This window comes from Schistocerca cancellata, chromosome 9, assembly GCF_023864275.1.
Source record: "Schistocerca cancellata isolate TAMUIC-IGC-003103 chromosome 9, iqSchCanc2.1, whole genome shotgun sequence".
NCBI classification, from domain to species: Eukaryota; Metazoa; Arthropoda; class Insecta; order Orthoptera; family Acrididae; genus Schistocerca; species Schistocerca cancellata.
Window position 1 is genome coordinate 185,647,354 of NC_064634.1, and position 18,791 is coordinate 185,666,144.

The following is an 18,791-nucleotide window of genomic DNA, read 5'->3' on the forward strand; positions in this document are numbered from 1 at the left end:
GGAAGACCCACGTGGTAATTTTATTAACAGTAATAATAATTCTGGAAAACATAGTAGAAGTATGGCAGATTCATGTTGTCCATTGATATGCAAGTAACCTTCTGCTGTGTATCGGTAGTGTTGGCGTGAAAGTAATACGTTACGTTTGCGTGAGTTCTGCTAGTGCTGATGGAAACATTTGCAACTTTGTTCAACGGCTGTAACAAATGTACTTATGCAAAATTGCGAGACGCTGGACCTCTAGAGAAACTGAAGCTTTTACCAAACCTCTCTGTGACCCATTTATGAATGTACCAACTTCCACAGAGTGATATTGTTGTAGTGTATTCGTTGTCATGTTCGTATGCTGGAGTGTAACATGCTGGTAGCTGAACTACAGGTAGAATTTATGACAAATTTTGACAGCTGGAGAATGTGTGGTTGGGCGGGTGCGCTGGCTTTCGATCAACTCCACCTGTGTGCCGGCCAGCCTCGATGTGGTTTATAGGCAGCTTCCTACATTCGGCTACGTGAAATATGGGGCTGGTACCCACATCCGGCCTCAGTTACACGATTCGTAATTATTTGTTGGACGTTCTCACACTTTCACACTATAATCTGTCGAAAATTATTTTAGGATTGACAGCGAGGATGGAAGTGGTAGGGGAGGAAGCCCAAGCAGCAAGGATGGGACACTTTCCGCCAATATCATAGTACCTGCAGTTCCAGAAAGTCCCCGAAGTTGCCAAACCTTTACGCCACACGAAAACACTTCCTAATTGCAGTGGGCTTCAGTTGCAGCCAGTTTCCTTTCCAGTTTGATAGTTGCGCCCTGTGACTTTCTGTGTGTTCGTCTTTACAGTTGAAGGATATACTCTGTGGTGTTTGTGGTGTGATACTGCACGACGTCAGGGGGAAGTTTGTCGAAATTTATAAGTGGAACAGTTCGACGTCATTCTCTTCGACAGGGGATTGCCATACGATGACAGACAAGAGAATGACAATGCCTTCCAGCAAATGGGGGGGGGGCACATTTATTCTTCTTCATGCAGGCACCTCGAAAGGTTTTCTCCTGCTTTTAAACCAAAGAAAACGAGACGTTATCACAAAAAAATGAACCACGTTACATTTGTTGACAAGGCATCTACCACGGCAAACTGTATAGAGGAAAGGGTTGAATGACTTTAGCATCATAACGTCGATGTAAGTGATGAGCCTATGGAAAAAAATATCTCTCCATAATCGACGAACCGACTAAGAAGAAGAAGGCATGTAGTCGTTAGGCTACCACCCACCTTACCACTGCCATTTCAACCCAGCAGAGTTAATATAGGCCCAAATTAAAGTTTAGGTTTCCAGGAACAATAATAACTTTAACCTATCTGCTGTCGGAGCATTCACAAGAGAAACTACCAGGAACAGCGCCGCTGAAGATTGGAAGAAAGTCGTCAAACATACGCTTAGCAACGTGGAAAGAGCATAGCACACTGAATCTCTTTAGAAAAATTCCATGGAGGGGATGATAATTTTATCAAATGACAACAGTGACAGTGACACTTCAAGAATCCATCTTAGGGACTAGAGTGATATCAGTGGAGACTTTCTCATTATAACCATAGAAATGGAGCACAGGCGGATTTAACAACGGTTGGCGTGAGCAGTTTACATCTGTGATTACCGACGTAACAAAATTATATCGTCGTAAGTTTTGAAATTGAAATAAGAAGGACTAATGCTAAATTTCATCTCAGGAATTCAGCACGCAGAGGGGTCCAAAAAATGTAGACACTCTTTGACAGTCAGCATTAATGGAACAGAATAACATACTGTTTAAATTCTTGCACGGGGGAAAGGTTATTTTATGTGTTAAAAATTACTCCTCTTAGCAAATAAAACAACGTCGATGCCACTGAACTGTTGACCGAATTATTGCTGTCAGTGTTTCTGGTGTGATAGCCGTACAGGACACCTTGATGGTTCTCGTAGCTCGTTCAGAGTAGCTGGCTTCTGTTGATTAACTTCATTTTTCAAAACTCCTCATAGGTAGAAGTCAAGAGATGTAAAGTATGGAGAACATGTTGGATACTCAACAGCTCCTCTTCGACCTATCCATCGTCCAGGTAGATTTTCATCTAAGCAGGCTCTGACACCTGGTAGTGAGGCGGTGCGCCATTTTGTTGTAATCAAAATCTTTCGTTTCCAAACACCTCTCGGATGGCAAGTAAAATCGATGTTTGCAGCATATGAAGATACACCTCGCCAGCTGCGGTACCTTCAAAGAAGAATGGGCCAGTCAAACCGCGAGATGACAGATCACACAACACGTTAACCACCTGGTAGATTAAGATGTTTTGTCTACATGAACGTGAGGATTTTCAGGAGCTCTGTATACGCACTTATGGTGGTTTACACTACCGTTCAGTTTGAACTGCGCCTCATCAGACCAGATAACGATCACTGCCAACCGTTCACCCTCGCAAAGCATGCCTTCAAATCACCGTCAGTACTCTATACTACGATTCTGGTCGTTCTTGTTCATAGTGGGCAGCAATTTTCGTCATGGCTTAGCCATGTCTCCGCAATATCCTTTCTTTCAGGAGTGCTAGTTCTGCAAGGTTCGCAGGAGAGCTTCTGTAAAGTTTGGAAGGTAGGAGACGAGGTACTGGCAGGAGTAAAGCTGTGAGTACCGGGCGTGAGTCGTGCTTCGGTAGCTCAGTTGGTAGAGCACTTGCACACGAAAGGCAAAGGTCCCGAGTTCGAGTCTCGGTCGGGCACACAGTTTTAATCTGCCAGGAAGTTTCATATCAGCGCACACTCCGCTGCAGAGTGAAAATCTCATTCTGGATGGTTAATTGTGTTTATTTGAGTCACGGTGGCAAGGTAAGAATTTTGCATTCGTTTATTTGCATACTTTCGCATAATTTCGTGTGCTTTGCGTGAGCTTGAAATGATACCCTTTGTTCTGACAGTAAAGCAAACGGATTGTGTATTTTAGCCTTGTGTGTGTCTTTAACATATAGGATGATAAAGAGGTGTCATCTATGGATAATACGCATGTTGATACATGAGCAATACTTTCCGAATATCTTGAGCTGCTTGTCTCGTTGGGTGTTGCAGGTCCATTAAATTCTCCACACGCTCGAAAGTTAGTTGCTCAAATTGTATACCATAAAGCATGGAGCCGGACAAATACTTTCTATGTTTACCCATTTCTGAATTTACTGGGGCTAGAGTATATCTTATCCACCAACGCACCTCATACTTACTCGGGCGTCGCTATTGTTAAATGGTGTCACTCAATTTCAGATAATAAGCACAGAGCCCAAAGAAGGCTGAGTTTACCTTGGACTGCCCATTTTTGAATCTATTGGAGATGATGTAAATTTGGGACTCAGCAACCACGTGCCTTGGATCTCACCACTTCAAATCTGTGTGTCCAATCACTTTGTAAGACATGTCAACCCGACTACGTATTTGCGTGAAAAAAATTTTTCAGTCACTCATTTAAGTATGATAGTTCACTAGGCCTGATGTCCATCCCTGACATCATTGATTGCTCTCTGGTCGTTAGGAAACAGTCAATTGGGGAGCAAATGTTGTCATGGCTCTGTATGTGTTTTTGTGATCTGAGGTCGCCTCGTACTCCCTATTACATAAAGCCACGCTGTGATAATTTTAGTGTCATCTAATGTTTTACCAATTAGCCTTATTCAAGAGTTTCAAAAATGGTTCAAATGGCTCTGAGCACTATGGGACTCAACTGCTGTGGTCATAAGTCCCCTAGAACTTAGAACTACTTAAACCTAACTAACCTATGGACAGCACACAGCACCCAGTCATCACGAGGCAGAGAAAATCCCTGACCCGCCGGGAATCGAACCCGGGAACCCGGGCGTGGGAAGCGAGAACGCTACCGCACGACCACGAGATGCGGGCATTCAAGAGTTTATTAAGGGAACATTTATGGGAAGTTTGAGTATAGTCTCCAGTTGTCTACTGAACAATGTACCTCTCTATCCTGTAAATGTATGATGGTGATACATAGGGAAGTGCTTTTGGTATGAGCATGATTAATAAATTCATTTTGTGACTTTCGAACCTTGCCCTATTCAAAAAGTACCCAACACTGCAGCATCTCATTTTCTAATCCGCCCCATATGATGCCCCCAAAGCTTTAACATGTACGCCACCCAAGTGAGAATCTGAAATGGATAGAGCCGATGATTGAACAGCAGTCCAGTGAATTTAAAAGTCACGTATCGTCTGTAATGTCACCTTCCTACTCCTCCACACGTTTATCGGAGAGGACGTCAGTTTTCACCCATCGTCTAGGGGTATGTCTTTCATTTCAGGTTCGAACCAATTGGCAACTTAAAGTTTGAATAAAAATCATCAGCAATGGCGGCCGAAGACTTTCGGCATACGAAATCACCGTCATTCAGCCAATGGCCTCGTCAAAGAGAGAGAAGGAGAGGATAGAGGTTCAGGGCACACTTTTACCTTGAGGTGGGAAACTGCCCCCGAAGGCGAAAGAATCAGCGATGATCAATGGTATGAGGATGCAGAAGGCAATGGAAACCAATGCATTAAAGACACATGTGTGCCCAGAGGACATATGGCCTGTAATTGAAACAGTTCATGATGATCTCCCCTTTGGCGAAAGATTCCGGAATAGTCTCCCATTCGGATCGCCGGAAGGGGACTGACAGAGGGGACGTTGACTATGACAAGAACAGTGAATACTTAACGAAAGGATAACGTTCTACGTGTCGAGGTATGGAAGTCGGAAGTATGATCGTGGTAGGAAAGCCAGAAAATCTGAAAAGGGAATTGCTAAGGCTCAATCTAGAAGTGCGGGTCAATGAAGTGAAATGGGGAGAAGACAATGATTTCTGGTCAGATGAGTGTAGGGTATTGTCAAGAGCAGCAGAAAGTGGATAACACGAGTAGGATTCTTTATGAATAGGAAGCTAGGTCGCGGAGTAAGCTACTGTGAAGTGTCCTGTGATAGGATTGATAGCATCAGAACTGACATAAAACCGACACCAGAAACTATAGTTGAGGTATACGTTCCAACATCACATGCAGAAGATGAAGAGGTAGGAAAAGTATATGAGGATACTGAACGTGTACTTCAGTTCATAATGGGCAATAAAAATCTAATAGTCATAGTGGATTGGAATGTGGTTGTAGGAGAAGGAGTAGAAGAAAGGGTTATGGGATAACGCGGGGTTGGTATTAGGAAAGAAAGAGGATGAAGAGTAATTGTGTTATGCAATGAATTTCAGCTGCTAGTAGCGAATACTCAGTTCAAGTATCACAAGACCAGGAGGCATACTTGGAAAAAGCAGAGAGTTACGGGAAGACTTCAGTCAGATTACATCGTGGATAGGCAGAAACTCTGAAACCAGATACTGGATTACAAGGCGTACCCAGGAACGGATATAGACTCACATCACAGTTTAGTAGTGATGAAGAGTAGGTTGAAGATTGATTGACAAGTCAGGCAGAATCAACGCACAAAGAAGTGGAATATTAAAGAATCAAGGAACGAAGAGATACGCTTGAAGTTCTCTGTTGCTATACGTACTGCGGCAAAGAATAGCTCAGCACGCAATTCACCTGAAAATAAATGGGCATCACTAAAAACTGGAAGTACAGAAGTTGGATAGAAAGAACATATGTACAAAGACTGAAACTGCAAACGAACCATCGAACCATCGATAACAGAAGAAATAATTTGATTGATGAAAGAAGGAATACAAGTCACTTAAAAAATGAAATAAACGGAAACTCCAGGGAAGTTATACGACACGGCTGATGAAAAACGTGAAGAAATCTAAAAAGAAATGATTGTCGGAAGGACTGATTGAAAAGTCAATGCAACCTTCGGTGAAATTAAAAGCTGGAATGGTAACATTAAGAGAGCAAAAGGAATTCCACTGTTAAATGCAGAGGAAAGAACGGATAGTCGGTCTCTATGAGAGGGAAGACTTGTTTGATGAAGTGGTAGAAGAAGAAACTGGAGTCGACATAGAAGAGATATCCTGTATTAGAATCTGAATTCAAAAGAGCTTTGGAAGACTTCAGGCCGACTAAGACAGAAGGGATAGGTAACATTCGAATAAAAATCCAAATTCATCGGAATGATTGGCTAAAAAACGACACTCACATTGGTGTGGAAAATGTATGAGTCTGGCGATACCCCATCTAACTTTTGGAAAATCATCATCCACACAATTCCGAAGATTGCAAGAGCCGTAAAGTTGGAGAATTATCGCACAATCATGTCAACAGCTCATACATCGAACTAGCTGACAAGAATTATACACAGAAAAATGGAAAAGAAGATTTACGATGTGTCAGAGGACGGTCAGTTTGGCTTTTAGGAAGGTAGGGGCCCAGGGAATCATTTCTGACGTTGCGGTTGGTAATAGAAACAAGACTAAAAAAACAAGACACCCTCACAGGGTTTGTCGACCTGGACAGATATTCGACAATGTCAAATGGTGCAAGATGTTCGAAATTCTGAGAAAAATAGGGGTAAGTTATCGGGAAACGCGGATAATATACGATACGTAGTAGATCGAACAAAGAAAATTGAGGGCGGAAGACTAAGAAAGAAGTGCTCGGATTAAGACGAATGTAAGACAGGGACGTAGTCTTTCACCCCTAATGTTCAATTATACTCGTACATCGAACAAGTAATGACGGAAACAAAAGAAATGTTCAAGAGTGGAATTAAAACTCGAAGTGAAAGGACATCAATGAGAGGATATGCTGATATTATTATCCTCTTTACAAGTGAAGAATAGTTACGGAATCTGCTGAACTAAATGAACAGTCTAATGAGCACAGAATATGCCGTGTGAGTTAATCTAAGAAAGACCAAAGCAGTGCGAAGTAGCGAACAGAGAACAGCGAGAAACTTAACATCAATATTGGTAATGACGAAGTGGGTGAAGTTAAGGAATTCTTTTACCTAGGCAGCAAAATAACCCATGACAGACAAAGCAGGACATCAAAACCAGACTAGCAATGGCAAAAAAGGGCATTCCTGGCCAAGAGAATCTACTAGTATCTAACGTAGGCTATAATTTGAGGAAGAGGTTTTTCACAATGTAAATTTGGAGCACAGAATTGTATAATTATGAAACAAGGAATGTGGGAAAACCGGAAAAGAAGAGAATAGAAACATTTGAGATATGGTGCTACAAAAGAATGTTGATAATTAGGTGGACTGATAAGGTAAGGAATGAGCAGGTTCTCCATGGAATCGACGAGAAAGAAATGTATGGAAAACACTGACAAGAAGAAGGTGAAATATGGTAGAAAACTGTTAAGTTGTCATTGAATAACTTCCGTGGTACCAGGGGTAGCCGTAGAGGGTAAAAACCGTAGAGGAAGACAGACTTCGGAATACATCCAGCAAATAATTAAGGACGTACACTGATCAGCTAGAGCATCATGACAATCGACCTACTATAGATATCGAACGGTTCACGCCATTAGCAGCCGTCATCCTAACGAACAATGACTGCTAGTCACAAACAGGCACGGTGCATGTGGTATCAATGAGCGTGCTGTCCCTGTGTAAAATGCAGAAGGCGCGCAATCTGTATGAGTGAGGACAGAGTGTGATGGTCCGGATTCTTGGCCACAAGTATTTCGGAAGCTGCATTTCGAGGAGTCCTATCGTGAGCGTGTTCAACAGGTGGCGAAACCGAGGTGAAACAACGTCTAGATATCGTGGTCTCGGCCGACCACCCCTCATTACAGAGGTCGGTCGTCTTAGGCTGGGCAGACTGGTAAAACACGACAGGCGGCGAACTGTGGCGGAACTAACGGTACAGATGACGACCCTTGCGTGTACCAATGTTAACACCACGACATTGGCAACTGTGAGTGAAATGAGTACGTGACCATTGAGACTGTACGTTGGCGCAATGGCGGAGCATTGTATGGTCTGATGAATCCCAATACCTTCTTTATCATGGCGATGCAAGGGGCAATCGTCGTCTTCCAGGGGGACAGTTCCTTGTCACCTGTACTGCGGGACGGTGTCAACCTGACAGTGGCTCCATTATGCTCTGAGGAACATTCACGTAGGCAACCATGGTCTAGTGGAGTTCATGCAAGGCATCATGACAGTCAAGGGGTACCGTACACTGGTTTCAAACAACATACATCCCTTCATGAAGATAATAATTCCCAACGGCAGTGGTATTTCTCAACAAGATAATGCGCCATGTCACAAGGCCAGGAGTGCGATAGAGTGGTTCAAGGAACAGAGTGGTGACTTCCAAATAATGTGCTGGCCCTCCCAGTCGCCAGGTGTGGACCCGATCGAACACATCTGGATGTGATTGAACGTGGTGTCAGAATTAATCGCCCCCCTCCCTGTAATTGACGGAAATTAGCCGGTTTGTGCGTGCCGATGTGGTGACAAGTCCCTCCTGCGACCAACTAAGGCCTCATGGCTTCCATGTCATGATGCGTCGCTGCTGTTATCCGTGCCAAATGTGGACATGCCGGCTATTAGCTAGGTAGTCACAACGTTCTGGCTGTACAGCGCTGACTGAAAATGCTACTCTGAGATGAAGAGGTTGGCACAGGAGAGGAATCCGTGGCGAGCCACATCAAACCAGTCAGAAGACTGATAACTCAAAAAAAGTTTGACCAGAGTTGTTCGTTACACACAGTAATACTAAAACTACTTTCCATATTGCACCTGTTCTCTAACTTGAGCCTAATTAATTTGGCAGGTTGACGTAGAAGTTTGCATGTGCAATCCCAGACGACGACAGGGGTCTGAAAAGAGTTTAAAATAATAGATATGGAGAAGATCATCTCAAAGTTCGCAAATACAGGCATCACAGCAAATAAAGCACCCCCTCCATTCACTGTGCACGAATCGTGTCCTTATCGAGTACCTATGATGTGAATTACAAATTTGGAGAGATGCTATGTATTTATATTTTGTACGTTTTGTTTTTTTCACGCACTTCTGAAACAATGGAGATAATACTAATAACAGCGCATTCTGTATGTAAAGTTGCGTTTTTTACAAATCTCTAGGTTTTTTCGCACAACGAGAGTCGAGCGGCTATATGTACATTACTGACCATTAAAATTACTACACCACGAAGATGTGCTACAGACGCGAAATTTAACCGACAGGAAGAAGATGTTGTGATATGCAAATGATTAGCTTTTCAGAGCATTCACACAAGGTTGGCACCCGTGGCGACACCTACAATGTGCTGACATGAGGAAAGTTTCCAACCGATTTCTCGTACAGAGACAACAATTAACCGGCGTTGCCTGGTGAAACTTTGTTGTGATGCCTCGTGTAAAGAGGAGAAATGCGTACCATAACGTTTCCGACTCTAATAAACGTCGGACTGTAGCCTATCGCGATTGCGGTTTATCGTATCGCGACATTGCTACTCGCGTTGGTCGAGATCCAATGACTGTTAGCAGAATATGGAATCGGTGGGTTCAGGAGGGTAATATGGAACGCTGTGCTCGATCCCAAGGGCCTCGAATCACTAGCAGTCAAGATGACAGGCATCTCATCCGCATGGCTATTACGGATTGTGCAGCCACGTCTCGATCCCTGAGTCAACAAATGGGGACGTTTGCAAGACAACAACCATTTGCACGAACAGTTCGACGACGTTTGCAGCAGCATGGACTATCAATCAGCTCGGAGACCATGGCTGCGGTTACCCTTGACGCCGCATCACAGACAGGAGCGCCTGCGATGGTGTACTTAACGAAGAACCTGGGTGCACGAACGGCAAAACGTCATTTTTTCCGATGAGTCCAGTTTCTGTTTACAGCATCATGATGATCGTATTCGTGTTTGGCGACATCGCGGTGAACGCACATTGGAAGCGTGTATTCGTCATCGCCATACTGGCGTATCACCCGGCGTGGTGGTATGGGGTGCCATTGGTTACACGTCTCGGTCACCTCTTGTTCGCATTGACGGCACTTGAACAGTGGACGTTAGATTTCAGATGTGTTACGACCCGTGGCTCTACCCTTCATTCGATCCCTGCGAAACCCTATATTTCAGCAGGATGATGCACGACCGCATGTTGCAGGTCCTGTATGGGCCTTTCCGGATACAGAAAATGTTCGAATGCTGCCTTGGCCAGCACATTCTCCATATCTTTCACAAACTGAATACGTCTGGTCAATGGTGGCCGAGCAACTGGCTCGTCACAATACGCCAGTCACTACTCTAGATGAGCTGTGGTATCGTGTTGAAGCTGCATGGCCAGCTGCACCTGTACACGCCATCCAAGCTCTGTTTGACTCAATGCCCAGGCGTATCAAGGCCGTTATTGCGGCCAGAGGTGATTGTTCTGGGTGCTGATTTCTCAGGATCTATGCACCCAAATTGCGTGAAAATGTAATAACATGTCAGTTGTAGTATAATATGTTTGTCCAATGAATACCCGTTTATCATCTGCATTTTTTCTTGGTATAGCAATTTTAATGGCCAGTAGTGTAATAGTAGCCACGGCAGGTTTTAGTTCGCTTACCTGGTAGCACGTCGTCATGCGGCGCAACAGCCAAGGCGACATGGCGGTGAAGTGTCCCAAGGTGGCGCCCTGCATGTCGTGGATGAGCACCTCGCCGCAGATGACCGTCGGGTCGTCCTCCCACAAGGTGGCGTCGGAGCTCATGAAGTCCACTTTGGACGTCTCCTGTGGCGGCAGGGTGCCCGGCGGCAGCTTGCCCATGCGAATCACAGTCACGCGTCTGCCCTCTGCGTCTCGTTCTGGTAGCTGCACTACGACCCTGAAGATGGAAAACGTGTCCCTGCACAATTGCGGACTGTTGTTATTTTTTATACAATGAGCGGATATTGTTGCATTTCCGTCAAGTAGAGGCGAGGATATTTCAGCAGCGGACAGTGATAAGGGGGTGGAAGCGACTAGTCGCCTCGGTGAGAGACAGAAGTCATTGAGCCAAGTGGCTGTAGAGGCTGTAGTGGCTCCAGCAGGCATGAGTGTTGGATAGACTAATCCTTTTGTTCCCTGCCTGCTTTTAATAAACGCATACCACGGCGAGGAAACTTCGCATACTGTACTTGAACCATTCCAAACACGCCGTTGTGTTACTGTGATGATTATCACTGTATGGACTTCGATTACGATTTGGATACAACAGGGGCTATTTATGTACTGGTACAGTCGGACTTAGAATCCATTGGGGAATTTATCTGCTTGATAGTTTCAGATGATGTTTCGCATCATTGTCTTCCGGCTTCTACCTTTTGTGAATGTCTGCCATACCTGCCTGAACTGCACTCCAAGCGCCACATAGCGGAACTCACCTACCGAGTGCGTAACGAATAATATGTGTTTATGTGGAATCGGGCGCAAAAAGAAAAATCATAGTCAAAGACTGTGAGAAGCAAATGGATGCATTGGGTTGATCCAAATCTATACCTACACCGTGCATGTCACCTTACAGTGTATGAAGGGGGTACTTCTTTTACTACTGACGTTTATCCTTTTTCTCTTCCATTCGCGAATGGCTGGTGGGAAGAAATACAGCCGATAAACCTCTCCCTCTTTCTCAGAATTTCTCGTTGCGAACGTTTCCAGAATCATGTGTTTCCTATTGAAAAGTACCTCTTGTTATTTCAGCAGTAAGGCTCTCATTTAACACAACACCTCTCTTGCTGCAAGTTCCACTGGTGTTTGTTGAACATCTCCGTAACACTCTCCCTCTTGATGAACCTTCCTGTGACACAATGCGCCGCTCTTTTCTCTCTTTCTCTCTCCCCCTCTCCGTCTCACCCCTTCTGTCTCTGTCTCTGTCTCTCTCTCATATATCAGTTCAACGTGCTAATGGTCCCAGACAGTTGTGCATTACTCAAGACCCTATCTGAAAAGTTTCATGTAAGTTACTTCTTTCGTGCATGAATTAATTTTTGTTTTGATTCTCCCACTTAAATCAGTCTGGATTCTTTTCTTATTTCCTACTATTTGTTTTATGTGCTAATTTGCACTTTAGATGGCATGCTAGATACACCTAGATACCTACATAAGCAATCTGCGGTACCGCCATCCGACCGCTATGGTTTGGTTAAAATTGTGAAGACTTCTCTTGCAACGGGAAATGGTACAAATAATATTTTGCTTTTTCAAGGAAAATTAATGCTCACCAATACATTTTGTGTTTTAAGAGATTAATCGAAAGTATATCAAAACCGAATTTTGCAAACTTATAACCTTCCCCTAACCTAGTTAATTGAAATAAATTTGTGTTCCTAGTAATGTTGAGTGAGTCCGCTCACTGTTTATTAGAAAATAGGTACAAAATGTTATAAGTGAGTAATTTTAAGACATTATTTTAAAACTGTCTCTACTCGCTGTGTGCCAGCCCTCGGAAAGTGAGAGCAGTCTCCGTTTGATTCCCCGTCACCTCAGCATTTGCCGAAAAAGAATTATCGATGATGGGTGCTTACCGGCGGCAAGTGAGAGACAGGACTTCATTACATTTAAATTAAAAATAATTATTTAAGTGAAAAACTTTTAAATATAATACGCTTCTTAACATTTCTCCTATACCCATACAGATTCCTATCAACATACAAATCGTCCTGGAAATTTGTGGTTGTGAATTTTTAATAGCTACGACAATACTTGTGAAATTAAAAACGAAGAAAGTGGGACGCATGAAGTAGGTAATTGATGCATGAACAGTTCACCTAAGGTGCTAACAATTTTATTGCACTTCAAATTAATCGAACTGTTGCGTCATTTTTCTCAACGGCAGACATTCTGTACATTCCTTACAATTGTCTACTGCATGCACCTCACGTTCTCCGTTTTCAGTTTTACAAATATTGTCGTAGCTATTAGAAATTCACACCTCCTGGATATTGTGTAGTTTGTCTCTAAAAGGTGTTAACGCTAGGCATGGTTGACGTATAAAGGAAAATGCTGTAAAAGTATGTAAATAAAATCACTCATCCCCGGAAACTGAGTGAGAGCATTCATGTAACGGCACCAACCGACAGAGATTTGTATCAGTCAGTTGTCTCGCATTGAGTGAAACCACTTGAACTGGGTGAGTGCGCGGATACATTTATGAAATTGACGTGATAATAGAGGTTAGTTTCATTTGGTCTGTATCATTCGACTGAAAAAATCGACAAACCAATCGGTTGTTAAAAACAGTGAATTCTCTTATCGCTAGCCGTTACTAGTCATCTCGGGAGCATTGATTCCTTCACTGAACTGTTCCAATGTTCTCTAAAGTGGGGGTATGTAAACAACGTACTTAATGTACCCCCATTGGAAAGAGCTACAAGGCGTTTGGTCAGGCGACCTGTAGATCCGAGGGAATAGGGCCCCATCATCTTTACAAAAACGATCCCTCCAGTGACGCGGAATTTCGTCGTTCAGGTTGCGACGAACTTTGATCCTACAATGAGGGAGTGCCCCATCTTGTTGGAAAATGAAATATCTGAATCAGCGGTCAGTATTGGAAACAATAAGAACTGTAACATATCCCCTTACAGCTCTGTTTGTAAAACTACAATGAAAACATTAACTTCTTGCGAATCTCGTTCGTGCGCCACAATTTCACGAGAATTTTCAGTGACTCATCCTCTTGCATTTTGTCGATTAACCGTTCTAGATAAATGGAAGGACTCTTCGCCGTTGAATATCAGCTTGCAGGTGAAATGTTCATTTTCAAGTTCTTCCTGACTTGTGATGCGAAATTGAAGGCGCCAGCCATGACCTTGCCTCTTGATGGTGTCTCGAGCTGCAGACGGTACGGTTTGAAAGTTAATCGCCGTCGTAGAAGCCTCCACACGGTCTGATGAGGTATTCCAATTTCGTGACATACCGACACTTTATTTTTTTGGACTGCGTACGAAATTTTCCCTCGCCCTGCTCGCGGTTGCATCTGGCACACTTGGTCGACCGGTACCTTTCTGTTTACAGAGAGAACCAGCATCCCTAACCTGCCGACACAAACGAACAATGCTGCATTCACATGGCTGTTTCTTGTCAGAATTCCTTTTGAATGCGTGCTGCACTGTTGTAACGGAAAAACACCTCGCATTCATACACACAAAAAGTCTTTTCGTGCTCTCTTGCCGTTTTCTCAAAGCGCTGCCCTAGTAACACCAACTGGTGGGCACAATAAAAACTCAGTCTACTGTTTTATTCACGCTTAAGGGGCTCCGGAACGCCCTATACTTGCAATGTTAAAATAACTCTTATAAATTACATCTTTCCTCACAAAGTATTTGAGGTAGGAAGTTGAACTTTTTACAGATTATTTATTGGAATATGGGCTACAACTTAACACAGGGATTTTACAAAATTTTAGTTCAGTTATTAAAGATGATTTTTTTTCAATTGTAATGAAAATTCACAACATTTTTTTGCAATTTTTTATTTATATATTCAAAAATATACAGTTTTTTGGAAAAAGGCTGTGTTAAATTATGCAGAAGGTACTGTGTAACATTTACTGAAAGTTTGAAACAAATATGTTTGGAAGATCCTTAGAAAACATGTAATTAGTATGAGAAAATAAAAGTTTTGGGAATCGAGCGACAAAGATTGGATTAACTTTTTAGTGCATTCCAGGTCCATAGGATGGATTATCTTCATCCTCTGCAAACTCCTCCTCCAGCTTCCTCTTGTTCCTCGTCCTGTCTACTCTTGCTTGTATTTCTAGACTCTTTACAGCCCTGTCTGCAGCCCGAAGGCGTTCCTTGTCTAAAGCAAGCATCGCTCGTACCATGTTAGAACCTATCTTCATTCCCATATTTCTAAATACCTTGCACCTTACAATGTTGCCATCATTGAAAGTCGCAACAGCAACTTTACTTTTACTCATTATTATACTTCAACAAAACAGTGACTCAAGAAACAGAATTAATTACGAATATTTTCGAGATAACGACAGAGTAAACAAACATGAAACAATCGACAATCACACCAGCGATATATATTGAACCATCACAGGTTATCCACAACACATACTTTATCTCACATCACTAAAATGTACCTGATGAACACGGACGTTAATAATAACACCATTTGACAGCAGTTTAACAGCGCCACAGTGGGTCACGCCCATGTAGAACACATTTCAAAAGAAATTTAAAAATAGTTGTAGTCTTCGGAATTGAATAAATTATATATCTATTAAAAGGTAATAGTCTGCAGATTCAGAAAACGAAAAAAAGTAAAAATTGAACTTTTCATGATTTTGAGCTTTTCCGGAGCCCCTTAAATCGTATTTATGCTCGTAACACTTTGGAAAGTATATAACTCCGGAAACGAATGTATCATTTATAGTAGCCACGCATTTTTCCGCATGTAGCTGCACAGACATTAAAAAAACGTCAACTCAGATGATAGCTAACACTGCTGAGTTGCGAAGTGCCGAACATTAGATCGTACACAACATAGCTTTGAGTCGATGAACCGTCACCATTTTTACCATCATGAATCCTGCGTAGCTAGCAGGTGCTAGGCAGCGTTAGAAATGGAGATGACAGCTTGACGCGGAGTTGTGCACGAGTTCGTCATTGATTGCCACCTCTGAAAGGAAAAAGTGGCGACGGGAATAGACCATGGCCTATACCGAGGTACCATCTCGGGATGCGCCGTAAGTAGTCTGGGAAAACTGCAGAAAACGTACATGAGGGGGCTGAATGATCCACGCTGTAGCACGGTAGTCAGTGATAATGCTGAAAGTTGTATTGAATGAGGGAGAGTCTAGAAAATTGCAGGGCACCATAATCGATGGGAGTGGTACGTCCAAACAACGGTAAAAATACACTGAGGTGGCAAAAGTCATGAGATACCGATGTGCAAATAAACAGATGGCGGTAGTATTGGGTATAGAAAGTATAAAAGGACAGTGTATTGGCGGAGATGTTATTTGTTCTTAGGTGACTCATGTGAAAAGGTTTCCGACGTGATTATGGCTGCACGACGGGAATGTACAGACTCTGAACGCGGAATGGTAGCTGAAGATAGACGCATGGGACATTCTATTTCGGAAATCGTTAGGGAATTCAATAATCCGAGATCCACAGTGTCACGATAGTGCCGAGAACATAAAATTTTAGGCACTATCTCTCATCACGGACGACGCAGTGCCCGACGGTCTTCACTTAACGATTGAGAGCAGCGGCGTTTGCGTGGAGTTGTCAGTGCTAAGAGACGAGCACCCGCGGAAATCGATGTGGGACATGCGGCGAGTGTCCCCGACAGGACAGAAAGGTGATGGCAGAAAACGACCGACGGCAGTGCTTTTGCTAACAGTACGATATCTTTCGTGGGCTCCTGACCCTATCGGTTGTACGCTAGGCAACTGAAGAACCGTGAACTGGGCAGACGAGTCCCCATTTCAGTTGCTAACAAGGGAACCTCCCCATCGCACCCCCCTCAGATTTAGTTATAAGTTGGCACAGTGGATAGGCCTTGAAAAACTGAACACACATCAATCGAGAAAACAGGAAGAAGTTGTGTGGAACTATGAAAAAAATAAGCAAAATATACAAACTGAATAATCCATTTGGATGATAGGCAACATCAAGGACTACGTAAGTCAAGGAGCACCGTGGCCCTGCGGTTAGCGTGAGCAAATGCAGAACGTAAGGTCCTTGGTTCAATTCTTCCCTGGAGTGAATTATTTTTTCAGACAATTATCAAAGTTCAAGCACTCACACATAATCAACTTCGCTCTCCAAAATTCCTGGACATGTTCATATTTACTTGGACATATGCAGGATTTGACAGTCTACACACGGAAAAATTTGAAAACGTTCAAAACATGTTTTGACAGAGCACAGAGAAAACTGTCCGACTGTGAAACTGTTGCATTCATTTGTTGCAGTTTATGTGACAAACTCTTATGTTTTCATCACTATTTTGGGAGTGATTATCACATCCACGAGAAAACCTAAATCGGGCAAGGTAGAAGAATCTTTTTACCCATTCGCCAAGTGTACAAGTTAGGTGGGTCGACAACATATTCTTGTCATGTGACGCACATGCCGTCAGCAGTGTCGTATAGAATATATCTGACGTGTTTTCCTGTGGAGGAATTGGTCGACCTATGACCTTGCGATCAAATGTTTTCGGTTCCCATTGGAGAGGCACGTCCTTTCGTCTACTAATCGCACGGTTTTGCGGTGCGGTCGCAAAACACAGACACTAAACTTATTACAGTGAACAGAGACGTCAATGAACGAATGACAGATCATAACTTTGCCAAAATAAAGAAAGTAAAATTTACACTCGAGGGAAGAGTTGAACCAAGGACCTCTCGTCCCGCAGCTGTTCACGCTAACCACAGGTCCACGGCACTCCGGAGCGCAAAATATCCCTGATTTTCCTATCTTGCTCATGGACTACTCAGTTTGTATATTTTGTTTATTTTTTTCATAGTTTCACACAACTTCTTCCTGTTTTCTCGATTGATGTGTGTTCAGTTTTTCAAGGCCTATCCACTGTGCCAACTTATAACTAAATCTGAGGGGGGTGCGATGGGGAGGTTCCCTTGTAAGAGTTGATGGTAGGGTTAGAGTGTGGAGCGGAGCCCACGAAGCCATGGACCAAACTGCCAAGAAGGCACTGTGCAAGATGGTGATGGCTCCATAATGGTGTGGGCCGCGTTTACATGGAATGCTCGGGGAACTGGAATTTTCAGCCGTTCATGGAATTCAATTGTGGAGACTATGCGCCTTGTCATGCGACCAGGACTGTTAAAAATTGGTCTGAAGAACATTCTGGACAGTTCAAGCGAATTATTTTACCGCCCAGACCATCCGACATGAATACCATCGAACATTTAAGGGACATAATCGAGAGGTCTCCTCGTGCGCAGAGTCCAGCGTCAGCAACACTTTCGAAATTATGGGCGGCTATAGAGGCAGCATGGCTCAGTATTTCTGCAGGCGACTTTATTTATTTATTCATTTATTTATTCATTTACACGTCAAGTTCCGTAGGAACAAATTGAGGAGCAAATATCTAAGGTACTGAAACGTCTCAGTACATGAAACTACAACATAAAAGTAATAACAGATAAAAATAAATGTTCATGAACCTGAAAAAAGTCAGCCCATAAGTATAAGTAAACGTTATCAGCAATACAATAAGAGTCAGCTTAATTTTTCAAGGAACTCCTCGACAGAATAGAAGGAGTGATCCATGAGGAAACTCTTCAGTTTCGATTTGAAAGTGCGTGGATTACAGCTAAGATTTTTGATTTCGAGTGGCAGCTTATTGAAAATCGATGCAGCAGTACACTGCACACCTTTTTGCACAAGAGTTAAGGAAGTTCGATCCAAATGCAGGATTGATTTCTGCCGAGTATTAACCGAGTGAAAGCTGCTTATTCTTGGGAATAAACTAACATCGGTAACACGAAACGACAATAAAGAATATACATATTGAGAGACGAATGTCAAAATACCAAGACTCGTGAACAGAGGTTGACAAGAGGTTCGCGAACTCACACCACTTACTGCCCGAACCGCCCGTTTCTGAGCCAAAAATATCCGTTTAGAATGGGAAAAGTTACCCCAAAATATAATATCATACGACGTAGGCGAATGAAAATAAGCGAAGTAGACTAATTTTCTTGTCGATTATCACTCACTTTTGATACCGTTCGAATAGTAAAAATGGCAGTATTAATTCTTTGAACAAGATCCTGAACGTGGGCTTTCCACGACAGCTTACTATCTATCTGAACACCTACAAATTCGAACTGTTCAGTTTCACTAATATATGCCCATT

General features: G+C 43.0%; 1 protein-coding gene across 1 annotated transcript in view; it reads right to left on the minus strand.

Annotated features, from left to right (window-relative positions):
* The window catches only part of LOC126101009 (retinol-binding protein pinta-like), an 84,621-nt gene that overhangs the window by 31,096 nt on the left and 34,734 nt on the right, over positions 1-18,791 (minus strand). Inside the window, exon 4 of the mRNA XM_049911675.1 lies at positions 10,536-10,794. Within this exon, the coding sequence (XP_049767632.1) occupies positions 10,536-10,794 (259 nt within the window). The remainder of the gene's footprint in view (positions 1-10,535; positions 10,795-18,791) is intronic.